Source organism: Hemicordylus capensis, chromosome 1 (genome assembly GCF_027244095.1).
Source record: "Hemicordylus capensis ecotype Gifberg chromosome 1, rHemCap1.1.pri, whole genome shotgun sequence".
Lineage (NCBI taxonomy): Eukaryota > Metazoa > Chordata > Lepidosauria > Squamata > Cordylidae > Hemicordylus > Hemicordylus capensis.
The window spans coordinates 50,492,263-50,505,359 of NC_069657.1; the positions used below are offsets into that span (position 1 = coordinate 50,492,263).

Here is a 13,097-nt window from a genome sequence, read left to right on the forward strand (position 1 = left end):
CTATTATAGTTACGCCCCTGCTGTACATATTTATGAAACCTGTTTGTTCAGAGCGGGTCTCAAGTCTCATTTCTTCTCCATTGTTTTGGGCTCCTTGTTATCCAAGTTACACCTTAGGGTGCTGCTGAACAGGAACCTCTCCCTTTCAATTCTTGTAAAGCTAAACTGGTCTGTGTCTGACCAGTACCTGAATGGGTGACTACCTCAGAATGCCATAAGTGCTTTCATGAGTTCCATGATGGGGGAAAAGATGGGATCCATATCTAAATTTATTAAGGGGTAGTTCACACAATCAAAAGCAATGTCCAATAACTGGGAACCTTGGCTTCATGGGAGATGGGTGCTCCCACAGAGCGTGTTGTGTGAGAAGCAAAAAACCCTCCTGTTCTTATGTTGGCAGCATGCCAATGGACATTTAACCGATATTGACAGCCCACATTCAAATTTTGATTACCAATGTCAGTTAAATGTCAGAATGGCACACTGCCAAACCAAGATCTTAGGAGCACATGCCCTACTGGGAATCCCAGATTCCTGGCTACTACTATCTGATCCCCTGCTAACTGGGCAAAGAGGCACCTTTTACCGTGGTGATTCTCTTTATTTAGCAGGGGGAGAGTAACTGGCCCTATCCACCCCCAGCACAGTACCTCCAGTGACTGTTGCTGGTGTCTATTGTGTTATTTTTTAGAATGTGAGCCCTTTGGGGACAGGGAACCATCTTCTTTATTTATTATTTCTCTGTATAAACCACCCTGAGCCATTTTTGGAAGGGTGGTATAGAAATCAAATTAATAATAATAATAATAATAATAATAATAATAATAATAATAATAGTCAGGCAGGTGTTATTGACTGGTTTGTTTTATCCAGAAATTGAGTCCTTTCCAAGGACCTGGAATGTCAGAATTTTGTTATCAATATTGTTCTTGTTGTTATTATAGATACCATCGCAGAATACAGGCTGTTCCCAGTAAAGTTGCTTTTTGTAATTGGCTGGTCGTGATTTCTGTGGCCCCCACCTCAACATCATAGGGAACAGCCTATATTTTGCAACAATATCTATAATAACAACAAGAACAATATTGATAACACAATTCAGCCAACCCAGGTCCTTGGAAAGGACTCGATGTCTGGATGAAACAAACCAGTCAATAACACCTGCCTGACTGTGTGAACAAGAAATAATAATACTGGACATTGCTTTTGAATGTGTAAACCAGCCCTAAATAAAATTAAAATTCTCAGTCCAGTGCTTTAGCACCAAGCTGAAAATTTTGGGGGAAACATTGCTTTTATATCCCTCCTTTCGTCCATCATGGAATTCAAGGCAGCATGCATGGGGTTCCCAGGGCGTATCCCTTAAGTGTCCTCCTTCCATACTGCCTGTGTCTTGATGTCACAGTCCCTGCACTGTCAGCAAGGTGCCGTTCACATTTCCGATGCCTTCTTTCATGTTTTATTTCTGCATTACAGCCCTATAATGTTGCATCTGCGTTGCCAAAAAATAGCTGTATTTGCCCGTTGTAGGAGGCAACGGATTTCAACTTTAGTTTTAAATCGGCACCACGAAACGTCACAGTTTACACCACTTTTTGCAGTGTAAAGTTCACTGTCTGGAAACCACCCAGGTGGTCACCCATCCAGGTACTAATTTGCCTGATATCTGCTTAGTAACCAACTAAGCATATATAAGCCTGACTAACTGACTTCGTTAACTGACTAACCACCTTCAGCAAGGTAGCTGAATCATGTGCACTCAAACCATGCTCTGGGACCCCACGCATGCATGGGAACACCTTGTGTTGACATCACATGGCTTGAAGGGGTTGGTTGATGAATGAGTGCATCTGAAGCCCTTAATAAGCCCCTTGTAAAGAAAATCAGAGGGAAATGGTGTGACAGCTACATTGCTGGGATTCCCTCTCTTGCTCTCCCGCTGGGGCAGAGATGTGTCATCTTTAGCCTTTCCATTCCAGCTTAGCCACCTTGCTCAAATAGCCTCTCTGCTCAGATAGACCTGCTATACCCTCTGCCTTATGTGATAGCCTCTGCCAAGTGTTTGCAAATTGCCTCTACAGGGACCTTCGTGTTCTTATAATAATTAATAACCTGAAATCTCTGACCTCCTTCCTCCCTTGATAGCACAATTTGCAAGAGAAAAGCACTCAGGGCGGTAGCAGTCATATGAGTGTTTATTGCCATGTGGATCCATTTCTGTCACAGGGAACAATCTAAAAGAGGAATCACTGTTCTATAGACTTGCTGTGGTTATTGGAGGAAAATGCTTGGGAGACCTCCAGCCCACCACCTGCCAATGCAAGATTGTTCTTCTTATTGATTGGTACTTCAGCTTTATCAGCGCTAAGTGACAGGGGTTTTGCCATGACACCACAAACTGATACAGCTCAATATGGGAGAACATCCTGTAAGTCCTTACCTTTCTTGATATTCATTCCAGTCAGATATTAGGGTCGGACCAATTATCCATCTAAGCAATGGCTCTCGAAGAGCTCAGACAGAGATAATTCTTCCCAGCCTTGCTACTAAAGACCTTTATCACAGGTACATAAAAAGCTGCCTTATACCAACTCAGACCACCAGTCCATCTAGCTCAGTATTGTCCACTCTGGTTGGCAAAGGCTCTCCAGGGTTTCAGGTGGGAGTCTTTCCCAGCCCTGTTTGGAGATACCAGGTACCGAACCTGGAAACTTCTGCCTGCAAAGCAGATGCTGTACCACTGAACTACAACTCTGTCCAGAGATCAAAAGATCATGATCAGATCATGATCAACTCTGAATCAGCGATCAAGGGATCTTGGGACCTTCAACAGGCAAGGCATGTGCTTTCCTAGTGAATTTGCAAACTGTTCTAACATCCCATTTTTTAAGTGACCTTATCACCAGGAAACCCTGCCAACTTGGTGCAAAGAGGTGCCTTTCAAGTGGTGGCTCTCCTTTATTTAGCAGGGGAAGAGCAACTGTCCCTATTCAACCCTAGCATAGCATCCATCCCAGTGGCTATTGATGATATCTCTCCTTCTTTTTTCCAGTTTGTGAGCCCTGTTGGGATAGGAAACATTATTATTTTATTGTATTTCTGACTAACTTTGTCACACATGCAGCCAAAATAAGCTGTGTGTTGCAGATGCACTCTTGCTTCTGAGTGCGGGTGCTTGCATACAGGGGCTGCAATCTTCAAATGGAGCATTAATGGCATTCTTATCAGCCTAGCAGCAACATCGTCAACTCCAGAAGCCTTTCCACTTAAAACCCATGGTGAGGGTTTAAGCCTTAAGCCTTTCCACCAAAACAAAAAACAAAAAACCACCCATGGTGAGGGGTTTTGTGGGTATTTAGTGGTGAAGGAAACAAGCTCTGTACATAGCAGCACTGGCTGACTGACAACCAAACTAATGCAGTGCTGGCACTATAGGAGAGGGGTAATTTTCATATCCCACCTTCTCTTTGAAGCCCGTTGTTGCTCTGGAAAACATGTCCCTGGAGGTTGTGCAACCCTCAAGGGCATATTTTTGGGAAACAAAAAGATCGTTCACACAACCCTCAATCTTGTGCTCTGGAGGGCTGGAGTTGAGGCAGGCTCCGACCTGCCTCCCTCCAGACTATCAGCAAATGCTCTGAACTTTGCCTGTTGCATGCCCACACATGTGCTGGGGTGGCGATCGGCATCCTGCCGGCAGGAGGGGGGAAACTTGCGCTGGGTCCTCCACAAACCCAGAATGCAGTGCATGAGCAGCGGAGCAGCTACTTTTATTGCAGCTGCCCCTGCTGCCTGGCCACTCCTCCCCCACCCCACTCGGCATGCTACCGAAAATGGTGGTGGACCAGTAGGGAGTCCAGCTCCCCGCGGTGATCATGCACACGATCACCTACCAAGGTAGAACAAACCATAGGTTTGTTTTACCTTGGCAAAGCCCTGGGTAGAAGAGCTTGGCTGCCCAGGACTGGAGCAGCCGGGGCCACAGAGCTTGCAGCACTCAAGATGACATGATCTGCCTGGGGTAAGCCAGACAGCTAGTGTCAAGTGAATAGGTTCAGTGTGGGTTAGGGAAGGGGAGATTGACGAACAGCCACTGTTGTCTTTATTGAGTTAATCTTGGTGAGACCCAAATGGAGTAGGAAACAAAGCGAGTTAAAAATGGGAGCAGGGAAAGAAGAACCACCAGATATAGATGTAGGGTAAGCAATAGCCTTTCTCACACATTACATTCAATGCATGTACAATCTGTGTACAGTGTATGCATGAACAGATCTGCACCCATGTACAGTTATTCACATGTTATGTTCAGTGCATGTATTATGATACAATTCTCTTTTGTACCCTGCAGATCATGGGAGGGTTGTACATGGGTTCACTTTCAAAATGAACACATCTAAGTCACTCAAATAAAAATATGTACATATTTACAAAGACTGGTATATGCATACAATACAATGTCTAAATAGGATTAATGTGATTCAGCACCTTACCTGTTTGAAGAAAGATAGTGTTGAGGTAAAGTGTGGTGCAGGTGCAGAAATGCCTCGGAGTGTTCCAATTCATGTGTTTGACTTGGCTTGATGTTTCCCTATGTTTTAACTACCCCGTTCCAAATCAAAATCTTCTGGTAATGCTTTAATTTTCTTCGGCCATTGAGATAATCTCTGTGCTACATGGTGTAATATAGTTTCATCTGAACAATATTTTCATTAATTTGTGCTTTATTCTTTCATTGAGACCATTAAGAAAGTTCTCCAGTAAAAGCTGGCAGAATGTTGAAACCTGCTGTGCCTGGAAGAAGCTTTTGTGACAGCTCTGAATGCTGCTCTTTATCAGCCCTTCAGGCAGGCTTCAGTTCATGCAACAATTTCCCATCCATCTCAATTCAAGATAACGCTGGCAGAAAATTTTCATAAAACTAGCTCTTGAGGACTTTGCTAAAATATCAAATTTGTTTGAACAAGCAGCATTCCTCACAAATCCCTTATATTCATTGTGGGGTTCATATCCATGATTTAAGTGATTTCATTTAACATTTGATCTCTTGTTTTACCCAAATAAAATTTACATTTATAAAAGATCAATTAGCCATATCTCTTCTCTTCTTTCTGAAAATAGTGCAAAAAATGTGCTATCCATACACAAATGATGCTTAGCAATGTATTACAAACACACACACACACACACCCAACACATATACAGAAGCATCACTGAGTGCAATTCTGCTCCTGCAGAAGATAATGGAGTTGATAAAGATCAACTCAAGTTGATCTTTATGAAGTAGAATATGCAGACTTCATGTATCAGCTGTGCTAGATTTACATTTCTGTTTCAAGATTTGTAGTTTCTAAGGGGTAGCATTTTGGATGGCTAAATGTTCTGGAAAATTGTTGGGTGGTTCAAAACTGGTTTGTGCCATTTTTTCCAGAGCAACTCCCATCATGCTCTGTGTTTTCAGTCCTTCAGTAAATAAAATCCCATGTGGTAACAAGGCAATCATATACTACACAGCTAACAGGACTGGCTGACATAATGCATATTACATCAATCTAGTAACTTGGATCTATGGTGCGGCCACATCTGGAGTACTGCATACAACGTTTGGCACTGTATCTTAAGAAGGATATTGTACCACTGGAAAAGGTGCAGAAGAGGGCAACCAAGATGATCAGGGGCCTGGAGCACCTTGGTTATGAGGCTAGGCTACAGCATCTGGGGCTCTCTACATTGGAAAAGAGGCAACTATGGGGAGACATGATCAAGGTGTATAAAATTATGCATGGAGTAGAGAGGGGGGACAGAGAGAAATTTTTCTCCCTCTCTCACAACACTAGAACCAGGGGTCACCCCATGAAACGGAAGGTTGGGAAATTTAGGACCGACAAGAGGAAGTACTTCTTCACACAGCACATAATTAATCTATGGAATTATTTGCCATGGGATTTGGTGATGGCCGCCAGCTTGGTTGGCTTTAAAAGGGGCCTAGACGGATTCATGGAGGACAGGTCTATCAATGGCTACTAGTCTGGTGGCTGTGGGCCATCTCCAGCCTCAGAGGCACCATGCCTCTCAATACCAGTTGCAGAGCAGCAACAGCAGGAGTGAGGGGAAGCCCTCACCTCCTGCCTGTGGGCATGATGCCGGACTAGATAGATCTTGGGCCTGATCCAGCAGGGCTGTTCTTATGTTCTTATGCAACATTGTGCAAATGCAAAGTTTGTGCAAATTGTCTTACACAAGATTAACCCTATTACTTCTAGTAGGCTTGCTCTCACTTAACACCATTTGCACACATTTGGCCTTGGCACAATATATGCAAATTGTTCCTAAGCTGACATACTCTCGTACAATATGTCAGCCACTGTGTGTAGAAAACCAGGGGTCTTGAATCAGGCACTCCAGCATCCAGACCCAGGTACCTTACTCTCTGCACTCGTATATCAACTTGCTCAAGGAGGGAGGAAGCTGCTGGCACTGTTGCATCACCGCTGCTACAGGAAAGTATTGCAGTTCTCACATCAGCTGGGCCAGCTGATATAAGAGGCGAACAGCATTTCACCTAGTCCTATGAAAACGCCGACTGTGGCCTGGCTCTTTAGTCAGCTTTGACTGAGCTGCTCTGGGACTATCCTGCCCTGCTTGCCTCCAGACCGCCAGTCCTGACTGTATGTTACATATTGAGTATAGAACTTAGATTGTATCTGAAGTAGCAGCAAATAATGTGGCTTGTTGGTTTTCTGTAATATAGGGGCACTGTTGGTATGGAGTCGGTGGTGCACCTAGCTGATTTTGGCACCCGGACTGCTACTACAGCCACCGTTGCAAGCCTCCCCCCGTTGCCACTGCTGTGAGGTCTCTTTCTGCTGCTGCCACGAGGCCCTACCGCACCGAACTGTGGCTTTTCTGTAATTTTAGCCTCCATGAGTGGGGGCAGGCTGGTGAGCCAAGCAGGCCTCCCCCCTTGGTGGTGGCGGGTGGAGCAGCCACTGGGCCTGTCCGTCTGGTCCAGTCCGTCTTGCCCAGTGGCTGCTCCACCACCATGGGGAGTGAGAGGCCTTCTTGGCTCACCCCCCACCCACCCCACCCCAGCACACGGCAGCTAAAATTACAGAAAAGCCACTGTTTGGCACAGAGGCAGGGAAGAGGCGGAGTGGGTGTGGGGTGGCATCAGGAGGGCCCCCCCTGGTCTTTGGAGGGGCCCCCAGACCTTGGAGACCATGGTGGTCTGGGAGTAAGAATGCCTCTGTATGAGGTGGACACTTGTTTTAAAGATATAGCTGCATAGATATGACCTTCTGAAAGTGTCACTTACCTGGGATGGGGCTATAGCTCAGTGGTAGTGCACCAGCTTTGCATGCAGAAGGTGCCAGGTTCAATCCCTGGCTTTTCCAAGTAGTGTTGGGAAAGACCCTTGCATAAAACCCAGCCAGTGCAGACAGTAGTGACCTAGATAAATCAAGGATCTGACTTGGTATAAGGTAGTTTCATGGGTTCATATCAGACTGTCTTTCCTTCCGTTTTCTTTCTTTGTTCCTGTGACTTCCCCTGTCTCCTTGTAAGCTTCAGTTCAAATGCTGAAAAGCTCTACAGTAGTTATTTAGCATGCAAAATATATTCCATTTACTGGAATCAGTCACAAATGAACGGGCTGTAATTCAATGTATGCCCTATTTGTTTGTAATGCAAGGAGAGTTCCTGCAAGGGATGCCAACCTTAGGACTGTGCCAGGCCATCTGTTATTCTCTGTAGCTCAGTAGGAAGTTATGACCCAGCGTAAAGAATGCATGGTGAATTTACATCAGGTTCTGTTCCTCTTTCTCGGGCTGCCAAGAAGAAAGGGCAATGCTCAACACATTCTCACCAACATGATGGCTTTGACCTTCTCATTTTATCACATGGTTCATGGTCTGATCTCACTACCTACCACAATGAGGCTGACAAGATGATTCAAATAGAGCCGGTTTTTAGACCATATTTTGGCAGGCTGAGAGAGAAATACATTTTCTCATGCCCAACAGTACAGCCAAATGCTGTCACTCCCCATCAAAATACAGCATGCCTGCACTGGCATGCTGTGCTCCTGTTTCTAAAGACTGAGATGAGATCTTTTCCACACAAACCTTTTTATTCTGATTTATCAAAGCACTATATAACACGCAGTCCAGATCTTTAGTATTTTGATCATGATTTCAATACATTCCATTGCAGATCTATTGTCCCATGCAGCAGTTTCATGATCGACTGGTCAAGTTTTCCTATAGCACTGAGGTGAAGTCCTCCTACTTGAGAGTAAGTACCACTGAATTCTTGAGACTTATTTCTGAGAAAATGTGCTTAGGATTGTATTGAAAATAAAATACAAGAAACTGGTACAAAAATAGCTAGGGCTTGTGTGGTCCCAGAGAGGCTCTGAAAGTTCTAAAGAAGGAAATTGCACTTATCTCTTACTGTATTTTCCTAAAGGCTCCAACTATCCCTATTTATCCCTATTTATCAGGGACAATCCCTGTTTTCTGTATTCTGTCCCTGAGAAATCATTGGTTCTGTTTTTGCCTCTTGGGGATGCCTTGTTCATTCCCCGCCCCACTTCATGTGAGTTGCTAGAGTTTTCATTCTTTATGATTCAACTGCCTCCCCAGAACTCACTCCCTCCCCACCTTGCTCCCTTTGGGTAGTTTATCAGCTTGGCACCACCTTCAAATTAGGTGCCCTGGGTGACTGTCCAGTTTGCCCACCCCTAAGGTTGGCCCTGCCTACATGAAAATGCATACACAAGACTAAGGAGAAATGCAGTGCACTGCACAGCAGGTGGAATCCAGTCTTCAGCATGGTGTGATAGTGGGTGGGGACAGAAATCCTTGGTTTGAGAATTGGCAGTTACAAGTACATCTCTATTTCCATCTGCGAAATGTGGAGTGTTTACTTTCAGTGTAAGATTCAAAAAGGGACTCATATAGTAGGCTCTGGATGAATGAACAGTTTGTGTATTCCCCCCACCCCATGCAAGCTCCTTTTCAAGCAATACATCAAAAGCTCAGAAAGAGGAATCAGCATTTATTCTACTCATGATGCTTCTTTAGAACATCCAAAGCCAATTTTACCAAGCATGCCATGAAACTAGCTGAAGCATCTCTCATCAGAAACTCCAGCTATAGCTCTGGCACGAAGCAGGCTGCTATAACTTAAAGGCTTTCCTTTGGGAGGAGTTGTGAGCACACACAACTCCTCCTTTGCCCCAATCAACCGTCTGTCATCCTGAGCAGCTTTCTTTCCTGCTGAATCAGTAGTCAGTTTGAAGCTTTAGGGCCAAAGTAGGCATGAGCCCCAGCTAGTACCTAACTTTCTGCAGCTAACTGGGCCCTTATTTCAAGTTGCCAAGCAAACTTGGCTTACCTAGAGATCCCAGTTTACCTAGAGATCTCAGTTTACTTAAGTGCCATAGTGCAAGTCATAGGAACATACAGTAGGAAGCTGCCATATACCGAGTCAGAACATTGGTCCATCTAGCTCAGTATTGTCTACACAGATTGGCAGTGGCTTCTCCAAGAGCGGTAGGGAGGCTGTCATCGGTCCATGTTCGGCCGCCGCAGCCCCCTGAACCCCCTTGACGTCAGATGCAGGGGGGCAACTAGCCACGCCCCCGTGTCTGACATCAGGAGTGGGGGGGCATGGTCTCCCTCCCAAACGGGGCCACGTGGCCCCGTTTGGAAGGGAGAGTGGCCCACACTGCGTTGGGCAGCATGGGCTGGAGCGAATCTCCCTGCCTTTAAAGACAGGGAGAGCTGTTCCGGCCACACAGCCAATGCAGCGCAGGCCTATCTCCCTTCCAAAAGGGGCCACACATCTGGGACCAAAATAATGCCCCCAAAGTCTGTTGTCAGACATGGGGGGGCATGTCTGGGGCTATGAGGAATGGCCCCTGGGGGCAGCGGCCCAGGTTCTTTGAATCTTTTTGCATAATGGTGGCTCTGCCCCTGGGCTTCTCCAAGGCTGCAGGCAGGAATCTCTCAGCCTGATCTTGGAGATGCCAGGGAGGGAACTCAGAACCTTCTGCATGCAAGCAAGCAGTGCTCCCCAGAATGGTCCCATCCCCTAAGGGGAATATCTCACAGTGCTCACACATCTCCCATTGAGATGCAATCCAGGGTGGATTCTGCTTGGCAAAAGGGACAATTCATGCTTGCTACCACAAGACCAGCTCTCTCCCATAAACCAGACCCATGGTTCAAGATAAACACTGGAACATATCTGATATGGGTCCAACTCCCTGGATTCCCATCGGCACAAACATAACCCTAGTGACTGAATGATATGATGTAATCATTGTTGTGAGTGGGGTGTGCAAACAGGTTTGCTGTCGAACATGTTCAACTGTTCGGGGTCAAACCGAACCAACCTTGGACTGAACACACACACACCAAATGTTCGGGGGGGTTGTGAGCTTCATTTCATTTTTTAAAAATTACCTTTTACTCCTCTCGGGGGCGTTTCTTGAGGTGGGCGGGGTCTGTGGAGGTTCCTTCTCCCCCTGCCAGCCTTCCTCATACCCCCCTTGGCTGGTTTGGCTGCTCTTTGGTTGATTTTCGACCTTCACTGGCGGCCATTATGGAGCCCGCGCACCTGTGCACTTGGCCTCTGCATGGAGGCCAAGTGTGCAGGTGTGTGGGCTCCATAATGGCCGCCGCGCTGCTGGGTGAAGGCTGAAAACCGGCTGAAGAGCGGCCGAACCAGCTGAGGGGGGTATGAGGAAGGCCAGAAGGGGGAGGGGGAACCTTCGCGGCCCCCCTCCCCACTGCCTGCCAGAACTCCCCCAAGGGGAGTAAAAGGTAAAAATACATAATTTTTTTACGAAATGAAGCTCGCTAACCCCCCCCCCCCGGACTGGACCAAATTGGGGGGGGGGTTTGAGGGGCATGCCAGAATGAATTAGCCCTCTTGGGTTTGAGGCCGATCCAGCCTCGAACTGAACTGGGCCAGCTGGTTTTGTGCACATCCCTAGTTGTGAGCCACTTAGTTGGTGTCTACAACGTATGTACCCTCATTCCTTCTACCTTTTCTGTTTTTCAGGACCTCTGACATTCATCTGTCTCGGAAGCATCTCACGTAGATTTTCAGGAGAATGGAAAGTGTGAGTGAGCTTCAGAACCCTCTGTTGGCCAAAAACAATGGACACCTTCATGGCAGTTACACTTACCACCAGGATTATCCTGGCCACCATTGCCAAGGCAAACTGTACTCCTATATCTTCCAAAATTCTGGCAGTGCAAGGACTCACCAGCTGTTGGATGCCAGTTCTCTGCAGCTGGCTGTCGAAGCATTGTATGGCCCAAATTTCATCCTGGTGAAGGATGAGACCAGTGTCAAAGTTAAGGACAGCAAAGGTGAGAGCTGTGAGACAACTTTCATGGAAAGCAAAGAACACCCCACTGAGGCATCTGATGACCAGGAAACACAAGGGCGATCCCTAATGGAAAATGACATAAAAATCCAAACAGTGTCCTATGAGGTAGAAGAGGAGGAATTCCAGGAGTATGAGGTAAATTCTGGCTGCCGGTCCATTTCTGAGCCTAATTCAAAGTGTTGGTTTTAAGGCTTAAAGCCCAAAATTACTTGGGACCTGAGTATCTAAAGGAATGCCTCCTCCCACCAGGGGCGTAACAAGGCTGGAGTGGGCCCAGAGACAAAATTTTTAAATGGGCCCCTCACTGATACACACACTCACACACACACACACACACTTCACATGTGACTTTCCTCTGGGGGGCCCCTCAAGGTGTGGGGGCCCCCAGGCAGCCGCCTCCCCTTGCCTAATAGTAGTTACGCCCCTGCCTCCCACATGAACCTGCCCAGTGATTAAAATAATTTTCTGAGGCCCTTTTCTGGGTACCTCGCCTTTTGAGGTGAAGTGGGTGGTGACTGGAGATGGTGGCTGACACAGGCGGAGCCTCCATTGTGCAAACGGGTTTGAAGAACTCGGGCCACCACACTTCAGGGGGGGCACCTCACACCCCAGCCATGCTCCTGCATCTGACATCAGACACAGGGGCATTATTTCACTTACAAATGGGGCTGTGTGGTCCAGTTTACAAGAAAAATCCGGCCAGCGCCACATTCTCAGCACGGCCAGAATTGTGCTCAGACAGGAAGATGGAGCCATTAAAACAAATGAGGGATGCTGCAGGCAGAGGTGCACCTAGGTAATTTTGGAGCCTGGATCTTTGGAGGCCCCCCCCCCTGCAAATTAAGCATCCTCATGCTCGGCCAGGCGACCACACCACCTGGGACAGACTAAAGAGGATTTGTGGAGGCCCTGGACTTCAGCCCGGAAGTCCAGGGGTAAAAACGCCTCTGGCTGCTGGTTGCACAAACATGCTTGTGATAGCACAACACTAGTCTGAAGCACAAGCTTCAGAGTTTGTGCAAGTAGCTAGTACCACAGTTTTGCACTAGCACAATATTCTTCCACAAGCACTTTGTTAGTCAAGACAATAGTGAAGGCCTCATCTTTGGAATGGTTCCCCAGGGGCACTTTCCTGGTACTAAGACTTATTTATGTCTTTTAGAAAAGAAAAACCTCCCCCAACACACACACCGCAAGCCTTTTCTCTCTTTTAAACTTTTAGCTTTGTTTTAATTCGGTATTATTTTCCAGTCCTACTGTTTTAATATTTCACTTTTTAATGGTGTTATTCTTTTTAATTTCTGTGTTTTTAATTTATTTTAATAGCTGTGGAAGTTCTTCAGAACTGAAGATATGGGATATTAAATAGACTAAATAAGGAAGTAAATTAGTTTCTTAGATTATGAACCTACAACAGATGATCTCAATGGGTGGTGGGGCTCATGGCAAAGAAGACATTCTCTTAAATACCCAGGGACTAAGCCCTCATGGCGAAGAAGACATTCTCTTAAATACCCAGGGACTAAGCCCTAAACAGCTTAGGCCCTGGGTATTTAAGAGAACGCCTACTTCACCACTGAGATCATCTGGAGAGGTTCATCTGCAGTTGCCACCGGCTCGTCTGGGACAAGCCTTCTCCACTGCTGCCCCAAGACTTTGGAATGTGCTCCTTGCTGAAATAAGAGCCTCCCCATCT

The 13,097-nt window shown here is 46.3% G+C and overlaps 1 protein-coding gene across 4 annotated transcripts in view; it reads left to right on the forward strand.

Moving 5' to 3' along the window:
• Positions 1-13,097, forward strand: part of SYNDIG1L (synapse differentiation inducing 1 like) — an 86,126-nt gene that overhangs the window by 46,766 nt on the left and 26,263 nt on the right. For all 4 annotated transcript variants that reach the window (XR_008313047.1, XM_053283427.1, XM_053283429.1 and 1 more), the window contains exons 2-3: positions 8,209-8,289; positions 11,068-11,536. Coding sequence is in view for 3 of the 4 variants with exons in the window: in XM_053283427.1 (XP_053139402.1) it covers positions 11,120-11,536 (417 nt within the window). In the remaining variant the exon portion in view is untranslated. The remainder of the gene's footprint in view (positions 1-8,208; positions 8,290-11,067; positions 11,537-13,097) is intronic.